Source organism: Dipodomys merriami, unplaced genomic scaffold (genome assembly GCF_024711535.1).
Source record: "Dipodomys merriami isolate MVZ:Mamm:240054 unplaced genomic scaffold, mDipMer1.0.p SCAF_172, whole genome shotgun sequence".
Classification (NCBI taxonomy): domain Eukaryota; kingdom Metazoa; phylum Chordata; class Mammalia; order Rodentia; family Heteromyidae; genus Dipodomys; species Dipodomys merriami.
In genome coordinates, this window is record NW_027203071.1 from 1,523,258 (window position 1) to 1,546,921 (window position 23,664).

At 39.0% G+C, this 23,664-nt stretch overlaps 1 protein-coding gene across 7 annotated transcripts in view; it reads right to left on the minus strand.

The window, feature by feature from the left end:
- Positions 1-23,664, minus strand: part of Pde4b (phosphodiesterase 4B) — a 522,330-nt gene that overhangs the window by 32,811 nt on the left and 465,855 nt on the right. For all 7 annotated transcript variants that reach the window (XM_070025809.1, XM_070025806.1, XM_070025807.1 and 4 more), the window contains one exon: positions 13,878-13,990. In XM_070025809.1, the coding sequence (XP_069881910.1) occupies positions 13,878-13,990 (113 nt within the window). The remainder of the gene's footprint in view (positions 1-13,877; positions 13,991-23,664) is intronic.

Genomic DNA, 23,664 nt, shown 5'->3' on the forward strand with positions numbered 1-23,664 from the left:
GAAAGAAACTCCTATACTGCCACGTAGTCTGAAAAACTGTCCAAATCCTTGAGTCTCTCGGGTAGTTTCTCTGTTTTTAAAAAAGGGACGGTAGAAAATATTCATGTAAAATTATTGACAAGATGTTTCATACCTAGTAAGTGCTCTTTATCCCATGAGATAGGTTTCACTTGGATCTGTGTTGTGTTTTTGAATTTGAGGTTTCTGAATGTATTCCTCCTCATTTTGGTTTTACATCTGGGTGGAGGTTCCAATGGGTTCTTTGACACCTAACTCTTTTCATTGTTGACAGGTGCTAGCTCCAGAATTCCCAATGTGTGTGTGATGCAGTGCCTTGTCATATAGATTACATGACACATCACTTACTCAGAGAAGTTCAGACTTGCTTGTTGGGCATTTAGATTATTCAGCAGACCAAGGAGTGTAAACCAGAATTGCCAGAAAGGCAGATGAAGCATCTCAAATGAAGAAGACCATATTCAAAATGGTTAATGTTGATGCTATGCCATCTGGAAGCCTATTCACCCAAGTTATTGGTAACTCTAGCCATTCATGCTTTCTTCATTTAGTCATTTTCCATAATTTAAGATACTGTAGAACTCATCAAGCATTGATCAAAGACACAAATAACCACAGATTGTCTGTCAGAAGGAAAACTGTACCAAGTATGTATTTTGTTTAGATTTGCCCAGTTGAGATTAATCTGGTAATAGGTATTAATTTATTGACAAGGGCTAAAAGAAGTGACAGTGTGCATGTTAAGATAAAAAGCATGGCTGAACCATGGGAAGTGATCAAGCTGTTCTCTTCCAGATACAGCAGATATGGAGAATGGTTGAGTTTTAGATTCGACATCCACTGATAAGTATGCCCTGGGTGGTTATACAACAGATACCGCAAACCTTAGGTTCATGTTCATAGGATATAGACTTTCTGGGAGAAAAGTAAACCAAACAGCCCCAAACCCAACCAACCAACTAACCTAACAGACAAAGAAGCAAACAGAAACATGTTTCACATTGGCGTTCATAAGGAAGGACCCATTTGTCTCTAACAACTGTTGTTACCCAGCTTTGAATGTAGGAGAAGGCTCAGGAGCAAACATTCAATCTATTATATTGTACATGCTTATTACTCTTCATTCATTCATATCTGTCACTACAAACCAAATGGGGGGGTCCTCATAACCTAAAAATTAGACAAAAACTAGACTTATACATAGCAAGTACCTATGTAGAACAACAGGAAACAGGAATGCTAAGTTCCAATAGATTTTCTACAGTGTGTCAAGTCTTTGAAACAACTAAAATAAGTTAAATGCTGTGAGTACAATGATGAATCTAATAGACACAATTCATGTCCCTCATAACTTTACAATGTAATGAAGGAGAAGAGTAAAAACCCAAATCACTTTACATCATGATACCAAAAAGCTGCTGGTTAGGGTGATTAGAGAAAAGTCTCTCAAAAGAGAGAACATCTGACTGAGGGCTGAAAATGAAGAAAAAGCCTGGGTTAACTAACCTCTGGCTTCAAAATGTGTTGATTATATATTTTAACAAATAGTTGAAGAACAAGGATACAAGAATATACAAAATATAAAGAAAAAATAATGAAGAAGGGGGAGCACATAGTCATTATATTCATTGTATAGCACAAAAGCTATGTGACTTGAGGGTAGGGAAGGGAGGAAAAGTAATGGTGGGGGGGGGGAGGACAATGGAAGGAGTGACATTGATCACTCATAATCTGATTTATGGAATTGTAAGCTCTTTTTACAACTACTTAATAAAATTTAAGAAAAATTTTAGAAGTAAGATATAGAAGAACAATAATATAAGAACGGTATACATTTCCTGAAGATTTTCCTTTAACATCTAACTTTAAATATTTAGGAACAAAGACAACAATATTTTAATCTAAGCTTCAAGATTTAGTAATTAAAGGGCTTGCACAAATCGGTTATCTATATTGATTCTTGCTTTTACATCTGAATATAGGATATAATAAAAATTCCCTCATATTGAGTAGCCTTTGAAAATATAAGATGTACTGTGTATGTGGGAAAGGACTCCTTGGCTATATTTTATTACTATGCTATCCAGAATCTAACAACATCAGAATAATGAATTGCCATACACTTAAAGAGAATGACTCTGCATTCAGTGCTCCTTCCTTGAACAACAAGAATTGTTGTGAGCAAGAAAATTTTTAAATTAAAAAATGGGCCTTAGAAATCTCTCTTGCCTAGTAACCAATGTTCCTTGAAACAGATACAAAGTTTTCTGGGAAACATAGTTCTGGATAATGTGACTAGATTTGTAAAGCTGGGATCAAAATTCCTTTTCAAAAAAGAAAAAAAAGTCTTTCTTGAATTCCTTCTAAAGAAAACTATGCACAAAATAGAGTTCGTATTTAAGTAATTTTATTTTATTTTATTTTTTTATTTTTTATTTTTTTTGGGTCCGGTCGTGGGGCCTGAACTCTGGGCCTGGGCGCTGTCCCTCAGCTCTTCAGCTCAAGGCTAGCGCTCTACCACTTGAGCCACAGCACCACTTCTGGCTTTTTTCTTTTTGCTTATGTGGTGCTGAGGAATCGAACCCAGGGCCTCGAGCATGCAAGGCAAGCGCTCTACCACTGAGCCACCTTCCCAGCCCGTATTTAAGTAATTTTAGCTCAAGGTATTTACCCTGCCTGAAAAAGATAATGTATTCTTATCTAGGAGTTCATATTTTTGTTTATTTTTGGCAGTTTCAGGTTAGTACCCTATTAAGAACCCTACACAGTCTTTCTTTAAGAGAAATGTATGGTCCCTTTTTAGTTTGCAAATGTTATAATGTTTAAGTCTTCAAATATACAAAGGATGATTAATCCAAGAGTGTTTTAAATCAATTCTAATAAAAATATATTTTTCTAAAGTTAAATGATACTGACCCTTAAATCCTAAAAAATAACACTTTTAAATCCTAATGATTCATGTTCAGAGAGGTTCCCATGCAATGAATAAGACAGATGCAAATAATCTTTGTGCAACCAGATCTTGAGTGTTAAAACATAGCAGGGAAAAGTTCAATGGCAGCTCATCCTGTTAAGAACACAAATAATGTGCTGGCCTGGCCAAGGAACACATACCCATTGCATCAGTAAATATAGATACGTCTAAATCATCTGACTCAATTACAGCATGGAGGCAGCAGTAACAACTACAATGAGCAAGGCAGGGACACAGTCAGGTAGGGCACTGTGCTTTACCAGCCTGGCAAATGAGTAGTAACTGATTTATGCATGGGGTCCATAGAAGGAATTGGAGTCCATTTCATGAGTGACCCATCTGCTCTCTAGTGGCTCATAATCAAAGATATATGCAAAAGAATACTGGAAATACACATTATATTTGGATAGTCTAAAGATGTTCATAAGTTAAATTTTTAGCAAATGATAAAAAGAGATCGATCTTCAGCACCATGTTGAGCATACCCCTGAGTTCATTCCTTGAGCTAGAACTGGTTAAAAGAAGATAAGCTGGGAGCTACAATCTGGAAGAAAACATAAATACAATTTCAGAAAATGAAATGTTAGGAAGTACATTAACTGATAGAATAGGTGAGAGAATGGTCTGTTGAAGTTTGGTATAGGTAGGGCTTCAAAAGACAAAACCAAGATCACACAAGGATAGATAGGTTCATAGGGCAGAACCTAATTGTTAATTTGAGCAATCAGGATATTGTTTAGGTATTGAAGTTACAAAAGAGGCATAAAGGCCAGTGTTGCTCCATTCTTGAATGATAATAAAACTCTTATGATACTACTAAGTCATATTTTCAATAGACTTTTCTGACATCAGGATTAGAGAGAAAGCTGGAAATCCACCATTTTAATCCACTTCAGTGAGTAAAAAATTTAGTGTATTTTTTTCATGTGTTTCTGTTTTTCTCTTATACTAAAATATTCTGGCTCTTAAATGTTTTCCCTCAGTGGATACTCCTTTTAAATCATTTTAAAATTCAAATCTTTGCTTTCTTATTTCAAAAACCAAAATGTCAAATTTGAATCAGGCATTTTTTCTAATTTCTTATGTCACATGCTAAGAAAAATTTTTCTTACTTTGTCCTACATTGCAATATAAATAATGATTAAAAATGGGTAGATAACTCAAAGTGTTAAATTTAGAATGTTAATGATCTTTTAGGCATGGAATATTTTCCCTTAATAAATATTATACTACCACAATCAATTCTCCATAAGCCATTTTCTCATTACTTTTCCAAGCATCTCTTCATTTTAAGTAATTAGATCAATAGATTATTATTATTTATAATTTATTGAGAAATATTTGTGGTATCTGACTCAAAGGTCTCCACACTAAATAAACAGTAAAACTACAGCAGCCTAAATATATAAAACATGTCTCTCTATGCTGTAAATGAGGTTTGTTTGATTACAAATACATAGGGCTATGAGTTCCATTTCTATTGTTTCTCTATAGGCAGCTTTTCAAACAATTGATCCCAACTCCAGTAGGATATTGGTAATATGACTCAAGAATCAGGAAATCAGTGGTGTTGTGAGGGCTTCACATTGAGCCTCTGAGCAAAACCAAAAAACAATGTAGGGTATAGAAAGAGAATCAAGCTGAGATACCAGCTTGATTTCAACTGCCCAACAAATAGCCTTGCTAAATGGTAGAATGAATCTATGACTTAATTACTATTTCTTTTTACCAGTGTGTGTGTGTGGGGGGGGGGGAACTTTTCCAATTTATAATCTTCAGGTTCAGAGAGAGGAAAGGAAGAAGCAGAATGAAGTTAAGAGCAGTTACACTAACCACAGTTTTACTACTTATACCCTGACACTAGGATTAGTGAGAAAAACAAAGATCCAGAGTTTAAAAATATTTATGCCCTTTAACCCATTAATTCTATTTGTAGGAATTGCAGCTAACCTAAGAAAATAACCTCGGGCTGGGAAGGTGGCTCCGTGGTAGAGCGCTTGCCTTGCATGCATGAGGCCCTGGGTTCGATTCCTCAGCACCACATAAGCAAAAAGAAAAAAGCCGGAAGTGGTGCTGTGGCTCAAGTGATAGAGCGCTAGCCTTGAGCTGAAGAGCTGAGGGACAGTGCCCAGGCCCAGAGTACTCCACGACCTGACACCCCCCCCCCCCGCTCCTCACCCCCCAATTCCCCCCCCCCCCGCACAAAAAAGAAAAGAAAAAAACAAAATAACCTCAAGGCTGGTGCCAGTGGCTCACGCCTGTAATCCTAGCTACTCAGGAGGCTGAGATTTTAGGATTGCGGTTCAAAGTCAGCCCAGGCATGAAAGTCCGTGAAACTCTTATCTCCAATAAACCACCAGAAAACTGGACGTGGCATTGTAGCTCAAGTGGTAGAGCACTTGCCTTGAGCTGAAGAGCTGAGGGACAGCGTTCAGGCCCAGAGTTCAAGCCCCACGACCAACCAAAAAAAAAAAAAAATCTAAGGCATCATTTTAATGGAAGATGAAACTGTTCACTTTGGTTATCTTAGAAGACAAAAATTTGTATGTATATAAAGAAACTCAAATGATAGAGGCATATACTCTAGTTTCATTTGTATAATTGCTTAAGGTTATGACATTAGGCAATACATTCACTGTAGGCAAAAAGAGAGGGGAGCATGGCCCGTTAAGACGTTTTGATAATTAATTTACTATTTACCCTATTTTGAATAAAAATTTTCAAGATAAAAGCGAACCTAGGCATGAAGATGAATTTTACCTTAATTAGTTTGCTAAACTGTAGTCTCCAGGCAATTTAGGTTTCCAAAATGATCCTTATTAAAATTCTCAGTCATCCTCAGAGGGGAAATTGTGACTGATGAGCAGAACTGCATGGTTTATAGCTTTAAAATCTACTGCATGAAGAGGAAAAGATTATCAAGGGCTTCCCAAACCAAAGGACAAAAGAAACAGGAGTTTTACTGTCTTCATCATTTCTAAATAACTTAACAGTCCTTTCTTTGTGGAAGCACTTGGCTACTTTAAAGTAAATCAAACAAAGGAAGTTACAGTAAAGTCTCCAAGAGACTAAACAGTTTGGCACCAGTGGAGGAAAATATCACATACCAAAGGAGGCTGGCAGGTCCCTGGAAAAGAGCTGAAGGGAAGGATGGGAAGGGAAGCAGGAAGACCATTGGCACAATGCCTTCAGAGAGTGACACCTACTGAGTGTGGCACAAGTGTCCTATGATGTCTTCAGATTTGTAAGTCATGCCTCCCAGATGGCTATGCTATCCCCACTTACTGAGCCTCCCATTATTTAGAAGTTAAATGTTTTGTATGAGAAGTACAACAGCAAACTCTACCCTTGGATTTTGTGAGTGATCTTTTAGAGTATGTTCCAATAACACACACACACACACACACACACACACACACACACACACACACACACTCATACACAGGAAGCATAAGCAAATAGAAACCAAATGTTTCTTCTGCTAATGTACGATAATTCTATTTTTCATGAGTAATGTTTTCAAGATTAGCGTTCAGATTTGATTATTTGTACATATTTATCTATTTTGCCTACAGGAAAGTGAGACTTTTCTTAAAATGACTTACTAGATATTGAGACTTATAGTACTTATTTATCAGGTTGTCAGATTGCCACCACGAAAGAAAGGTAACTTCCCTCATTTCATTCTTTCTTGTGTGTGAGAGATTTCCTCATTTAGGAACTTCTGAGGGAGTTAACAGAAAAACTGACCTAAGTGGTTCTCCTATTGCGCTAAGTAGAATTAGCCTTGAGTGAAGCAAGTTGTCCTAGGTATGCCAATGTACAAATACTTAAATCAAGCAAAATAGATTACAAATCAGATTTATCACAGTATACCAGGCAATAACCAAAGTTTTTACTTGGATGTTTTGAGAAGGCCAGAACTTAAAATACTGAACTACATTCAATAATTAAACTATTTTGTCATAGAAAGAGTAGTTAAAATAATGACAGCTGAGGAATGAATAGCTGAATACTTTCTCTTATCTTTGTTTTGAAGATAAGGAACTTACTTATATTAGTAGATGCTGTTTACCAAAAGTTGAGCTAGAAGTGATTAGCAGCTGGCTTGCAGGCCTAGAATGTGGTAGTTACATATTAGAATTCTGAATCAGACTTAGTCAATGATGGATAGATGTCCCACCAAACACTACAAAATTCAACGTAGGATTATCAAATACCTCTAATTATTTTTCCTTCCATTTCTTTGGGATCACTGATGGTGAGTCAGATGTCCCTTGGTACAAATCTTGGCTCTTCTCCTCTTTAATTTTTTCCTGGGGACCAACCCAGGGCATCATGCATGTTAGACTAGTGTTCTACCACTCATTCTCAAGAAAACTCTTTTCTGTCTCTCTGTCTCTGTCTCTACCTTTTTGTCTCTGTGTCTGTCTCTGTCTATCCCTTTCCTTCCCTTCCTCCCCATATTTCTCCTGTCTTTTCCTTCCTTCCTTCCTTCCTTCCTTCCTTCCTTCCTTCCTTCCTTCCTTCCTTTCTCTCTTTCATTCCCTCTTTTTTCTCTTTCCCCCATTCTTTTTTCTTTGAGCCTTTGTTTTCCCTCTCCTTCTCTATGACTCTGTCTTTCTCTCTCTCTTTCTCAGTAGTGTCAAGAATTAACCATAAGCTTCAACCAATTAGTTATACTCCCAGCTGTGAGTGGCACTTTTATTTATTTAGTCTGGGCAAATGATTTCTACTCTCTCTTTTTTTTTTTTTTTTTTTTTTTTGTCGGTCATGGGGCTTGAACTCTGGGCCTGGGTGCTGTCCCTCAGCTCTTCAGCTCAAGGCGAGCGCTCTACCACTTGAGCTACAGCGCCACTTCCGGTTTTCTGGAGGTTTATTGGAGATAGGAGTCTCATGGTCTCTCCTGCCTGGGCTGGCTTTGAACCGCGATCCTCAGATCTCAGCCTCCTGAGTAGCTAGGATTACAGGCATGAGCCACCAGCACCCGGCATGATTTCTACTCTCTAAGCTTCAGTTTACTCATCTGTATAACAGGGTAACTAATAATATCTATTTCAGAATCAATACCTGTAGTAGTGGTTTAGTTATTTACTATTACTTTTCCACCAATAAATTCAACTGAAGTAGACTATGGAGATCATTTTCTCCCAATACTTTGTCTCATAGATAAGAAAATGTAAAGATTCAGAATGATTTAATTGTTACTAAAAAATAGACCAGGATACAGCAACCCTGTGGCTGATTCTCAAGCTCTTTTTGCTTTCCTTTCTTGCCTTGATGTTTTATTCCATATAAATCTGAGCAGCAAAAAGGGAAAGACTGGACCAAAAAGTACATGCCTGTCAACATGGCTGTCAGAACTAGTTTTCATTCTACTCTGTCCTCTGACTTATTTGTGGGGTCATATACTGTATGTCTAACATATAAAATATAAATTAAGCCTTCTAAACTCCCACCTTGATGATTAGGTCTTCATCATGGCCTAGAATATCAGAATGATTTTAGAATTCTTGACCTTCTTGTATATAGTAGTATAACAGATCCACCTTTCAGACCACACCTTGCCCTCTTCTTTCTTTACCACTGGGACTCATGTGTAGGCTTGTATGAGTTCTCTACCATGCCTGAGTTCCTCTCCTCCCATACACCATGGTCTCCCCCCACCCCCAGAGCCCCAGCCCCACCCTCAAACCACTGCTGTCTCTTGGCTGTCCCTGAAGCCTTAGCATGTGGCACTCTTGAGTCACATCTAAGGAAAGAGATTTATATAGACCCCAGAAATGGATTTACAATCCTTTGGGCAGATACAAAGTGAGATCTAGAGGAGTAAGCACTTCTGCTCCTTTGATCCAACCACCCTTATCTCTCACACTGGAAAGAAGCCAGACAAAGTCCAAGCTGAGACTCTGTTAAAACACAGGGTTGAAGAAAAAAGACCTATTTGTGCTAAGGCTAGCGCTGTTTGTATCACATCAGTGGATCTTAGCTAACTGTACTAGTATCAAGCCCTTCCAACAATCAGTAACCTGCCTACCATCAACTGATAGAAAGTTATAAGATGAATTTCTTGGTCAATAAGATCTATTTCCTTTCAGTTGTGCTAGATCTGGCATTTCCCGTTGTAATTGATTATACAGTTATACCAAAAATGACTCACCCAACATTACAGCAATCAGCCTGTCATTGTTATGATCACCTTCCTGTGTTATGTACAGCCTGTTTCCTGGGTGGCTACAAGCTGGTAGAATTGTGTGATTTTATTCCCTCCTATCCAAGAACAAGGGCAATTCATTGGCTTTACACTGAGTATTCAGTACTCCAATCCTGAAAAACTGGAAAAGTAAACCCAAGGAATCAGGAGGATTCACTTTCCCAGGGAGGGTATCTGTTGCTGATTTCATGATATCTTAAGAAAGCACTGCCTATCTCCCATTCCGATCACAGAGATTTTCTTAGCAAAGTTTTACTAACTGCTGCATCCTGATGTTTCTTTCAGTAAACTCAGCCCCGACTTTTGTCCTGCACATAAAATTTCCCTGGGGCAAAGCTAGTTGTGAAAGAGAAGATCAGAGCACAGCCTTCAGGAGAACAGTTAGGAAAGGGGATAGTTGCTTCAACCTTGTTCCTTATTGAACACCACAACTTGCTGAACATCTTTTGATGAACATTTTTTCATCTGAAAATTCTAGGTAAGGGGCTGTGCTTCTTATTCATAGAATGGCGAGGAGAAATCGGCCCTCCATTCTCTGTCAGTCACAGCGATGACTCCCTGGGATTGTTCTGGTTGGTGCCTCTTCAGCCACTGTTGTTGCAACCCTGTACTTTTTTGACTGTGTTTGTGAGGAAGGAGACAGGAAATTCTAGTCACCCTTTCAGCAGCTGCGCCATTCCTCCTATCCTCTTCCAATGACGTGGGTTGGTTTTGGTGACTGGAGGTCAGGAACTGAGCCATAGAGAAGGTCAGAAAGACAGGTCACTGTTTATGCTGTTGTTGGGCTGGAGATCCTGCTGAGGCTGTTTGCTTTCTTCCTTTCTATACTGTTTCTCTTTCCGTTCCTCTTTTTTATACAGCAGAACCAAAGCATCCTGTTTTCAAAACATCAGACTTTTTTTTCCCACTGATGAACTCATGCTCTGATGCCTTTTGCTGAAGTGCAAGACAATTCTTCTAATTCAGGAGGTGATGAAAGTTGAAGCACAAAAATTAACGAACAAGTCTAAGGAGGCAATCTGCTGTTAAGCAAAACAGCCTTAACATACCTAACTGAACTTGGGCTGCTGGCAGGAGATTCAGTAGATGTGGAGTTTTTTCATCATGAGAAACAATGCCATTGCCTTCAAAAACTCCCATTTCTTGTTTTTCTCTTGGAGAAAATGATCTACAATATGAACTCCTCTAGTCTCACTTTCTCTAAAATTCTCAAATTCCATTTGGTCTGTGGCCAACACTAAGGAATCAAGAAAACATAAGCCAACAAGGATGCTGACTTTTTGCTTGTTTGTTGTTTTCGTACCAGTATCAGGGTTTGGACTCAGAACTTGTGCCTACTTGACTTTGCTTGCAAAACTGGTGTTCTAGCACCTGAATCGCACTTCCAGTCAGGTTTTTGAATGATTATTTTGGAGATGAAGTCTCATGGACTTTTGTTTGTGCTAGCTGAGATCTTCTAGAGCTTATATTCTTGAGTAGCTAGGATCACAAGCATGAACCATGAGGACCCAGCTAGGAGAATGGTTTGTTTGTTTGTTTTTGTTTTTAATCACAGAAGAAGTTCTGAATCAGCTCTGTATGCTTTAAGGAGACTGTAAAGTCAATTATAATCATTGAGTCACTCACTTTTCTTCAAACTGTAAAAGAGGTAATAACTCAAAACAACAACAAAACATGACCTTAAGCAGATGGAATAAACCTGGAAGACTGCTAGCTGTTCCTCTACCAAACACTGACAACTCTCCACCATTTGCAAGTAGAACTGTACCTGTGTCAACCACACATAACCCTGTGCATGACACTGGCTCTCAACTTCACTCTTAAGTAAGTTCAGAAATGGCAAAACCCCAAACGGATAAATAGATTAAAAAAAAAAAACACATACCTCCATAGTCACTTAGCTAATGTTTTGCAAAAAATATAGTTGGTGTTGGCAATGAGTATCACCTCCTGAATTTTTACTACATGTTAGGTATTTTGCTAAGTGCTTAGGTAAGTTATTTAAATAAGCATAGCAATCTGCAGAGATAGGTACTGCTTTAATCCTTGCCTTATGGATAGAAAATAAGCGTCTTAAGCAGTTAAGTAGGCTTGTCCAGGTTAAATAGCTAGTAAAATGGTATCCATGGGATTTGAACAGCTTTCCCATTCTACAGGTCTTCATATTGCCTTCCTGCTTTGTAAAGTGCATGTACATTTGCTTCTAGCTCTGTAGCACAGAGATTCATGACACTCCTTCATTCAGTGAGAGTACGAAAAGTATGACCAAATTTGGCTATGTAATTACAATAGCTATATTGATGATGATATTTTAAAATACTGAATTATAAGGAAATCTCAAATAACTTCAACTACATTTAACTTTTTATGAGGAATATTATTTTTACTATAAATAATTCAGTTTCCCACACAAGTATAGGTTAATTTCTTTTCAATAACCTCAAAATATTCTCATTGCATTCTACTATGCTTCACCTTTATGCAAGAAAATTATTGAATAATTCATATTTTAAACAGTAAGTAAATAAAAAGATACTTTAAAAATTAGAAATTGTCTTTATCTGTCAGGTAGTTATTCTTCACCATTGGGTTTCCTGAAAACTTTTTACTGTAGATTAGAAAAATAAGTGAAGCAACTTCTACTTAAGTTAACCACATCAACATTAAGGTTTCGTCTTTTCTTTAGGATTAGCTCTATTCAACTTTCACTGTTTCCTGCACAGGACACCATAAATGAGGCATAGAAGCCCAGAGGAGACTAGAATTCTTACCAGGACTGGTACAGTACAGTGCCTGGTGTCAGAGCTTTACTAATTGGATATGAAATTGCTTCTTAATAACATTGCAAGGAAGACAAAGAAATACAATGTCCAATGCCAGCACTCTAGACACCAGTGTGGTTAGAACACTGCAGGGCCCCAATGCTCCCACTGCCAAGCAGTAATAATTTGTAGTTTGTCTGGGACTATTCTTTTTCTCTTGGAGTTAGTTTCCGCCTTTATCTTGGTGACTTCAGAAATTCATTATATTCTCTGTGCTGAAAATTCAACCCTAAATATTGGCTCTATCTTGTATGGGTATCAAACGTTACAAAAATACAGGTAACAGAGAGTCATCCAGTGTTCCCAAGTAGGCTCAGCATGTGTGCAAGCCCTTCCACGTGGAATCCCAAAGTGATTTGGAGAAGTTGCACAGTGAAGCCCCCTTTTGTGGGGAAGCAGTTGGTTAAGTTTCACACCAGTCTGGAAAGTCCCTGAAGTGAGACCTCAACTGAGAAGTCAGTACATTCTAGTTAACCCTAAATCTAGCCTTTGCTTTACCCCTGACAACTTGAACTCAGAATTAAACTTTCAGACAGGGACTTCTTTTTTGCCCTTTAAATAGTTACAGAATAAGAAGAGCCCTTGCCTCTACATCAGGATCTCCTAAGGACACATTGCTTCCTCTGATTTGATCCTTTGAAAGGGAGCCAGTAAGCCTGGATCCAAAGGTGCCACTTTTCACCCCAGGAAAGAAGGAGGAGGGAATTAGTCACAAGTGCATCTCAGGGTGGCAAGGGCATGTGGATGGGTGAGCAGCAGAATCTCTTCCCAGCCTCAGAAATGGAACACAATATCATAATACCTTAGGCTAGAATGATTAAGGAGCTATGAAAATGTGCACTTTTGAAAGTATAGTATCAAGGCTTTCCATCAAAGTATGGATGCATATATGAGTATAAAATATAGCTTTTACCAGACATATATTGTTAAATTTCTCCAGAGGGGGGAAAACACAAATAAACAAAAAAACAAACAACACTTCTCACTATATAACCTATGTAAATTAGCACGCTTAGCTTCAGATGTTAATTAAACAAATGATATAATGAGAGATAATTAAAGCTCTTCAACACCAAGTTTTGTCTAGAGAATGTAAATAAAATCTTTTTTTCCCTCCAAGTATGGATGCAATTGAATATCAAATGATTCCACTTTGAAAATCAGAAAACTTAAAAGAAAACTTTCGGTCTTTGGAGATACAATGTATTCTTTCTTTTTTATTCGTTTTCTCCATCTCTTTCTTTTCTTTCTCTTTTTCTTTCTTTCATCCCAGACCATGCCAGCATCACAAAAGCAGCAGGAGCAAATTTGCAAATGTTCTTCTCTAAAGAATTTTATCAAACTCAAATGCGAAGCATTTTGTCCCATGGTTGTAAAGTCGTCAAGAAATTCTCATATTCAAAAACATACATCTCACACCTGATACTAAAGCAACCTATTGTACATTTTATCCCAAGGGCTCACTCACATATTAGCTTTCTCATAAAACTGTTTTCTGAAAATGCATTTTTCACCTGTCTAATAATTTGTTAGCTCTATAAACCCTTCTCTCTTCAAACCATATTCAAGACGGGTCAATAAAGTAATTTGTGAGCGTTGAAGCTTATTGAGCATTTACAATTGTGTGTGGGCTGGTGCGCGCGCGCGCGTGCGTGTGCGCACACGCTCCTGTATGTGTGGCTGCAACACCACGCAAAGGATAGCACTTTGGAAAAGTCTTCCCAGAGAGAGAGCAACACGCAAATACATTCTTAGGTCTCTCACACTATGGTACAAGCTACTGCAGCTCGGGAAGGGCCAGCACGTCTGGCTTTCCGACACATTTCCAAGTACAAATCGCTCTTCTTACCTTGTTAGAAGCCATCTCGCTGACAGAGCGGTAGGTCTGAATGGTTTCCAGCTGGTCTAAGCACCAGTCTAGTTCCTCCAGCGTTTCCATTGCTAATTTTTGATAAGATTCTTCTGCAAACAAACACACAGACATGTAGTTAGGCTGGAGCGTCTGCAGGCTGTCCATAGCAGAGTCGGCGCTGCTGCTGCCACTGCTGATCCCGGCGCTACTGAAGGTGGCCCCTTGTTCCTTCATGATTCCTTCCTTCCAGCTCGCTCCACCCGGAGGACAAATCACTGCGGTGCTGGGCAGAGACGCCTGGTGCCAAGTTTTCACCTCCCCCTCGCTGGATGAGGTGTCAGTGATCTACCAAGAAACTTCCTCTGAGGAAGAAGGCGGGGAACCTTCGCTTAGAGGCTCATCTGCATCGCTGTGTCCTAAAACTAAACGCAGAGGCAGAGAGGAGTTTTTCTCAGGCGCCCCTTGCCTTAGTCATCCTGGTACTCTTTAGGGTGTGTGATGTCATTTCTGAGTATTTGCCGTGGAGAGGAGAAATGAGGAAAGCTTTTGCTTCATTTTGCTCTTCCTCTAAGTGAAACAGACCTTTGTGATCTGAGGGAAAACTCTTCAAAAGCTGGGTAGTCATTCAGAATTCTGGGGAGTGTGCTCATGTGAGAATGACTTCGGATTCAGCAAATACACACACACACACACACACACACACACACACACACACGCACACAGTAGGCCATTCCTTTCTCTCCTTACAATCTCCCCTTTAATTAGAGGTGAAATGAGGTCTCCCTGATAAGACTTTAGTCTAAGAGAAACTGTCTGGAGTTTTACATGAAACGTGTTTATTGGCCGGGGAGTCTTGCAGCTCTAGTTATACTAAACAAAGCTAAAACTTCCCTTCTGCAAGTGCCAGGATCACAGAGAAATTCTGAACCGGACTTTCAGGTGGAGCCAGATGTGAATGCTGCAGATTTTTTCTTTCTATTAAAGCTGGGGGCTCTCATTTGTCACTTTAGAAAGCTAGACTTTCTGGATATATTTGCAAGTATTCCATTCTCCTCTGATTACCCTGCCTGCCCCCCCAAGAAACTGTTTTCAAGACTTGTTTCTTTGTCTTTTTTTCTTTTCCTTGGCTGGACAGTTAGAACTCTTTTTACTTATCCACAGGATGCCTTTCCATATCTAAAAGTTTGTGGGTCTAAACAAATACTGCAGGTTATTAAATTAAGAAATCTGTGTGAATAAACACTGAATTTATTTTATGCTACTAGATAAATTAATGAAGCTACACACAGTTATAAAAGGAGAACCACATTCATTAACTCTACCAAGCTTTCTGGTAAGCAAACATACAATAAACCTAATAAAATAAAAAAATCTCATCCAGAATTATACTATAACATTCCTGTCATATTGAGAACACATTTGAATATGTTTTTACAGAAATCCTGGTGGGATCACATTGCTTTTTGCTACTTGAATAATTGTTTGTGTGTGCGCACCCCTCCCCCAAATATTTGAAACAGAAAGTGAATGGCCATAGATGCAGATTTCAGAAAATTGTTGTTTTGTTTATCCTCCAGTGTGTACGTATTCAGGATTTCAGGGGTTAAAACTCAATATCCTGTGTATCATATCTGAAAAGCCACAAAACCACTGGCAGTAACTTCCTCCATTTTTTTCACACCCTTCAAAAATGTGCAGACAAAAATGGAAGTATTTTAAATACAATTAATTTTAAACCCAGCTCTATGTCTCATACCTGTAATCAATCCTATCTGCTCAGGAGGCTGAGATCTGAGGATTGCAATTTGAAGCCAGCCTAGGCAGCAAAAGTCCTGAAACTTTTATCTCCAAATAACCACCAAAAAGCTAAAAGTGGAACAGTGGCTTTAATAGTAGAACATCAGCTTTTTTTTTAGTAGTAGAACATCAGGGACAGCACTAAGGTGCTGAGGCCCTGAGTTCAAGCCCAAATAACTCCCCCCACACAAAAAATAAACCCAACCAAACAAAAGGTCTAGTTTCAAGGCAGGTTGGACATACCTTTCTTCTTCACTTTTGTAAAACTGCCTCCACAGAAAGCTTTCTCTCTCTTCCTCTCTCTCTCTCCTCTCTCTCTCTCTCTCTCTCTCTCTCTCTCTCTCTCTCTCTCTCTCTCTCTCTCTCTCTCTCTCTCTCTCTCTCTCTCTCTCTCTCTCTCTCACACACACACACACACACACACACACATGTTGGCAACACCTCCTCACCTTCTCTCTTTTCATCCAGAAAAGCACTTCTTCAAGGAAGCTTTTCCCAAAGGGACAGAGTTCTCCTCTCCTCATTTCCTGCCTCTAGTAGAAGAAAAAGCCTAATCGCTTCCCAGCTGCTTGGGCTTTTCTGCCTGGGTACCTTCCCCCTGACAACCTGCAGTGAGTCCTCTGAAACTAGGACCAGACAGTCACCAGGACAGTGAGGAGTAAAAGTTAGTGAGAGCCTTTTGAATCAGCGGATACGCAAAAGGCACTGTAAGATGATATAGCACGTTTCTCCTTCGTGAAGAGGAAAAAAGGGATCCGATTTCCATTCCAGTTTCCTATAGAAAATACAGTCATTGTACCACCAGCAGCATTGACAAAGAGGCCTCTTCAGAGATACAACAATTAGGTAGAATTACTAATATCTAACACTAGCTCATTAATTGTACATCCATCACAGAACAAGTGGTACAATGTACTGTGTTTCTAGTTGGCTCAATGTGAGATATGACTGAGTGGTGATAGTCTCAGAAGTATCTTCCTTTGTTACCTTTTGAGTTCAAGCCAACTACACTATTTTTAAAGCAAAATTTATTAGGTTTTGAAGTCATGTGAGACTAATGCCTTACCAAACTCCTAATACACACCCAAAACTTTCTTTGTGTCTCACTTACCATGGTAGCTGAGGCAGAGGGCACAGATATTACAGTAGGCTCAGTATGGGGAAGGGGGAGGCTCAAAAAGCTACTGCTCAACCAAAGAAAATGACCAGTGCAACTCAGGTCTATCAGGCTGTAGCTGCATGCTTCTGGCATCACCCCCCAGGCCCGATACCCAGCAGATGCCCAGGAAATGCTTCCGGCACTGGAGACCCAAGAGCTGCCCAAGCTACTAAAAAGCTTTGGACACCTCGAGGCAGAAAGATCCATATGCAGTGCGAGCTTTAAAAAACACTAGCTCTAAAATGAGAATCAAGTACCCTGCCCTTCTCTATTATCCTAGACCTCAATTTCCTACATCTGTAGACTGGGGATAAGAATGGTGCCAGTGACTCACACCTGTAATCTTCCCTACTCAGGAGGTTGAGATCAGAGGATCATGGTTTGAAGCCAACATAGGCAGGAAAGTCTGCGAGACAATTATCTTCAATTAACCAACCCCCCTATCCCCAAATGCCAGAAATGGAGCTGTGGCTCAAGTGGAAGAGCTCTAGCCTTGAACAAAACAGCTCCAGGGAGCATCCAGGCCCTGAGCTCAAGCCTTAGGACTGGCAATACACACACACACACACACACACACACACACACACACACACGAGTGTGTGTGTATATATACATATATGTGTGTGTGTATATAGATATATATATATAGATATAGATATTTCTCTTACAAACTTACAAGTGGGTTAAATGAGATAACTTTCTTGGTAGCCAGACTTTTAGTTGGAGGTACAGATGAGTGATTATTAATGACAGCTTGGCATTGCATGAGGGTTGGGGGAGGAGTTGGAGATAGGATGATAGCTGTGTATTTCACAGGGAGTTTTACCATAAGAATCTGCATCATAATTTGCAGAGCCCCAGTGCAAAATAAAAGTGCTTTTTGTTCAAAAAAAGCAGGAGTGAGTTCCTTTAGAGGTTCTAGAGCACAAAACTTTATCTTTTTATTTTTCCTATATTTCTTCACTCGTTACTTTAAGATACTTTCAGACAGACAAGTTGCAAAACAAAACAAAAAAAAAACAACAAAAAACATAGTTTCCACATACCTCACATCCTGCTTTCCTGATTGCTAACATCATATATTATGACACATGTGTCACAATAGATGAACGGTTCAGTAAGCAAATTTTACTTAATATCCTATTCTTCTAAACGTAAAAATAGTGGAAAGTGAGTATTGAGCCCTCTGGAGACCAGAGGTTCTGGATCCTGTGACTTTGGATATACATACAGCTTAACAGCTACAAGACACTCTGTCTTGCCAACTATCCAGACAGTCATGCTGTGCCCTGGCCAGATGTGGGTCCTGGGGAAAGTCAAGGCAGTTGTTACTCTTACCCTCCAGAGCTGAAAATCACTTAGATATTTAGGTGTATCCCTGAGGGCACTGTAGCCTCTTCGTTGGGACATGCTTACTACCTGTATCACAGGTAGGTAAAAGGTTCATCCTCACCCAGACATAATCTTGTCTCTCTTTCCAGCCCAGGGCAGGGAATACTGCATCTCTCAGGCCCCACCTTAGACTTTTCAAGATACACTTGCTCAACTTAGATCTTCTCTGCACCTATCCTAGGCACCTGCTGTGAATGGATAAAGTCAGTGGTCACAGGGAGGGAGAGTAAGGAAGGTACACCAGGTTCCAGAGGTCAGAGAAAGAGGATGGTGAGAACCTGGAGCTAGGATGTAGTTCAGTGGTATAGTGCTGGCTTTCCATGCAAAAAGCCCTGCATTTGATTCTCAACCCTACATACAAAACAACAGTAAAACAGTGAAAATGAAACAAAACAAAACAAAAACACTGCTCAGGGAAGATAGACAAGAGAGAGGTGGTAGGACAGTGCATAGGGCTCCAGCCATTGCAATTATACTTCATTCCCTCATCAGACTTCATGTTTAAAAAAACACAAGTTTACAGATTAATTATGTTGCAAAACAGCAAATATGGAGGCTATTCAATCACAGGTAGAATGCCCATCAGGCTAGTCTTGTCTTGCATTCTGTAAAATGACCCTGAGAATGAATGATACTTAATAACACATGTTTCCACTGAGTAAGGGCAGTTCATGGAATCATAGATGGTTATGTCCACATCCCTGGTTTCCAAAAATTTTAGGCAGAAAATTTGGGGAGATGGGAGAACAATTTTGATCTGGGAGAGCTGAACTTTTCTTCCCTTTCTTCTTTCCCTTGTTCACACCAACAACAAGAGCACAAAAAAGATTTTCTTCCTTTTGTAGGTCTAGGTAGGTATTGCACTTGATCCTAAGAAACCAGGAGAGAAATGAATATTAATCTGTTAATAATAAATTTCATTCAAGTGGCTCTTTTCTCAAAGGAGCTCCAAACACGCCATTCTTTAATCCTTGCAATATCTCTACATGAAAGATGTGGAAAAGGTATGATTATCTCTAGTTTACTTTAAATCCCAAGCTATATGAGAAGTCAGAGGTTAAATTATTAGAGCCCACAGTCCCCTTTAGTTTCCTGGCAAAACTATGTCTTACTCTGTGAAAAGGAATATTCAACTCACCACAGAGAAAGCAAACACTTGTATTCCCGAAAATGCAACATTTAAAGTCACATCATACCCTGGTTCCTTTCTGTTTAAAATTGCACAATTGCTTTTCTAAATGTTTCTTTTTCTGATCTACCTAATACAGCCCTTTAGCATTGGGACACTGTGCAATATTTACTCAGAAGAACTAGTATAGCTCCCATTCTGTAGCTTGCTTCACTGTCCTGTTCTCAGGCGAATTACTTAAGTTCTCCAAGACTACTTATGTCTAAAATGAAGATGAAGAAAATATCTTATGCTCATGCAGAAGGTAGAGTAAGAGAATACACACAAACGCACTTAAGCTTTAATTATCAGATACGTCTTGCAGATCTTGTTTTTATTATAGATGGGATATAGATGTATCTTAGAAAGAGAGGGAGTTACAGAGAAACATAACTTTGCCATGATCAAAGTCTCACATTTTTACCAAGCAGAGATCACCATTATTAAACCCTTGATGCATATCCTTGCTGGTATGTATTTGTGTGTACATACATCTAGGAGAAACTAAGTCACTGGATAAACTGTTGAGAGACATTCTTTTTCAGTCAATGACCTTCCCTTTCACTTTTAATGACTTTTTAGTTTATTTATTATTTTGGTTCATAGATTTCCCCAGAGTTTTCAAGCAAATCCTATATTAATGTGTGTGTGTGTGTGTGTGTGTGTGTGAGAGAGAGAGAGAGAGAGAGAGAGAGAGAGAGAGAGAGAGAGAGAGAGAGAGAGAGAGAGAGAGAGAGAGAGAGAGAGAGAGAGAGAGAGAGAGAGAGAGAAGGATAGTGTTGGAAGAGGAACAAATCCAGAGGATAGCAGCAGGAGGGTAACTAGAAACCTCTGCCTGGCCACAAATAGTTAGAAAACATGGAGACAGATTTTTGCAGTTATGAATTCAGTGACCTTACTGGTAGCAGCCCTCAGGTGGTCTAGAAGCTGGTCCTGTAATGTGTGCAGCTAAGGGTAATCTTATTACCCTTCTCATGGAGAAGTGGTGACAGAGGCCCCCTTACAAGCTTAATATCATTCAACTTGGAAACTCTACACAGCACTATTCTTAATGCAGATGAGGAAACTGAAGCTCAAGAGTATCCTAACCGCCGGGCGCTGGTGGCTCACGCCTGTAATCCTAGCTACTCAGGAGGCTGAGATCTGAGGATGGCGGTTCAAAGCCAGCCCGGGCAGGAGAGACCGTGAGACTCCTATCTCCAATAAACCACCAGAAAACCGGAAGTGGCGCTGTAGCTCAAGTGGTAGAGCACTCGCCTTGAGCTGAAGAGCTGAGGGACAGCGCCCAGGCCCAGAGTTCAAGCCCCACGACTGACAAAAAAAAAAAAAAAACGTAATTAAAAAGTGAAAGAAAACATTGCAACATACGCAAAACATAATTTTCCTATAAATGAAATCATATCTAAATGCAAGTATAATGTAACTCAGAATCTATCAGAGATGTATTTGTCAAGTCTTGCCCGACTTTCTACTCAAAGAAAGCAAATGTAACTTTTTGCAAATAACTTTTTGCTTATGAGCCTCACATGATTCGACTTTCTTCTCATTAGGGAGGAGGTGATTATCTGCAAGGTTATGTGAGTTGTTATGTTAATCAGAACAATGACTGAATGCACAATGGAGATGAATCTCTTAAACATAAATGTGAAACAAAAGAGACCAGATAATAAAAGCACATAAAAACCTCCAAAACTTATATGGTCATGTGCACATGGATTTTGAGCTTTTCAGCTCATCTGATGAGATTATCCTATACATATACTAATTATTGCAAATAAGGGAACCATGGGACCTAAATTTCTTTGGGACTGGGTTACTTCAATTAATATGATTTTTTCCAAGTCTTTCTATTTCCTAACAAATGGGGCGATATCGTTCTTTCTGATGGAGGCATAGAATTCCATTGTGTGTGTTTGTGTGTGTGTACGTGTATGTGTACATATATATGTGTGTAAATGTGTGTGTGTATATATATATATATATATATATATATATATATATATATATACCACTTTTTCTTGATCCACTCATCTACTGAGGGGCATCTGAGTTGGTTCCATTTCTTAGCTATAGTGAATAATGCTGTGATAAACATAGTTGTGCTGGTAGCTTTAGTATGGTCTTGTTTGTGATCATTTGGGTAAATGCCCAGATAAGATGATGCTAAGTGAAATGAACTCCATGATATGGACCCAAGAAGTCTGCCTTTATTGTTAATGTTTTAAATGTATCATGTGATTGTATTTTTTGTTGTTGTTTCCTTTGTATGTTTCCACAGTGGCATATCCCCTGTTGTCACTGTACTTGATTTTGGTACCCACGTCTTGTATACACATTTGTCTAATCTGGGGAGGGGAAGGGGAATAACAAAATGCTGAAACAAGGACACAGGATAACCCATTGCAACAAGGATACCCACAGGACAGTATATTGGAAAGAAACTACAAACTCGGTGGGAGGTGGGAGGAGGGTGAGGGAAGGGGAGGGGGGATAGTGGGATAGTGGGACAACAGCAAGGAAAGAGGTAACAATAATCAACAAGTAATGTACTCATTTCCTTACTCTGTGACCCCTCTGTTCAGCATCTTTACAATAAAATAAAAACCCTAAAACTCTTTATTTCCATAAAACCAAAGAGGCAAAAAACTAATTTTTGCTATTAGAGGTGAAGATAATGATTACCTTTAGGGATTGGTCACTAGGAAGGATTTAAGAGGCTTTCTTGGGGTATGTGTGTAGGGGGAGCTGGTAATGATCTATTTGTTGGTCTAGAGACTGATTGCATGAATGTTCTCATTTTATGCAAATTCACTAATTCCTATACTTGAAATTTCTGTACTTTCCTCTTTGTCTTTCTGGAATTATGTGCAAGCTTTCTTTTCACAGAGTCCCCTAGTGGAAAATCAACTGTGGGGATAAAAAAGATAGAAAGAAAACCAGAGCAGGATTCTTCAAAACATGTTTCCTTTCCTTTTTTTGAGCTATAGAAATGGGTATGTGTAACAGAGTTTGCATAATTCCCACACAATTGGTAACAACAAAAATGTTGTGGGTTTTGATGACATAGACCCAGATATTCCTACTAAATCAAAACGCAGTATACTCCTCTGGAATCTGACTTAGCTGCTCAAATTTTCTTGTCTGAGCCATTTGTTAGGACAAAGATCTCGGACAGGTTAAGTAGGCCACGGTGCCTGCATTTCTGCACCTATGTGTCAGGAGGTCAGCTTGAAATGACTGAGAATAAAATGAACCAATGGATATCAAGCACTTGGTACAATGCTTGGCACATGGCAGGAACTTTGTCCTTCCTCATTAGTCCTTTACTCTCTGGTCCTGGGTCATTTTCCTCAGGGCAGATTTATGTATTTGATAGCTAACTAAAGTAGCTAAATCATGATAGCTTTAATCATAAGAAAACATGTATAAAGTTAGCCTGAAATCCTAAAATGTCCTTTCTATTGCATGACTTCAGAAAACTGCCTCCTCCTGGGTAGGGTAGTGGTCTTAAGGTTCAAATTTGTTGGTTTTTATCAAATCCTAACAGACGCATCAGAGTGGCAATCCATCAGACATGGAGAAATGCACAAAAAGCTAGTCATTCATTTAACTCATTCATTAGAAGTATATTCCAGGCCTGCTGCTCGTAGAGCACTTACAGTCTAGCTTTAAGATACTGTAGAAATGGTATGGTCACTGCACTGAATGACTCTATTGAAAACCTGTTTCCATTCTCCAAATGCTAATTCCATGAAATCTGCTGCCTTATCAGCTTTCTTTACGACTCTGTTGACCCTTGAAAGTTAGAAATGTATTCATTGGATTGTTTAACTTTCTTATGACCTCTAGCTTTATGCTCAAGCTTCTAGCCCTGACACTTTTTTCCATATATTTTTTATTGTAAAAATACTGTATAGAGGGGTTACAGTTACATGAGTAGGGTAATGAGTACATTTCCTATTGAGCATTGTTACCTCCTCCTTTGTTTTTCCCCAACCATTCCTTCCCTCCCACCTCCCCAACTCTTCCCTCCTACCTGCTCCGAAATTGTAAAGTTCATTTCAACATCTTGTACATCTCATTGTTACAATGGGTCAACCTGTATCCTTATTTAAACATTTTGTTATTTCCCTTCCCCTCCCCAAATTATAAAAATGTGTATACAAGATGCAGGGCATGAACATCAAATACAGTGAAAATAGAGGTTATACCATGGGAGAAGAACATACAAAAGAAACAAAAAAATCATATAGTGTATTATAAGTACT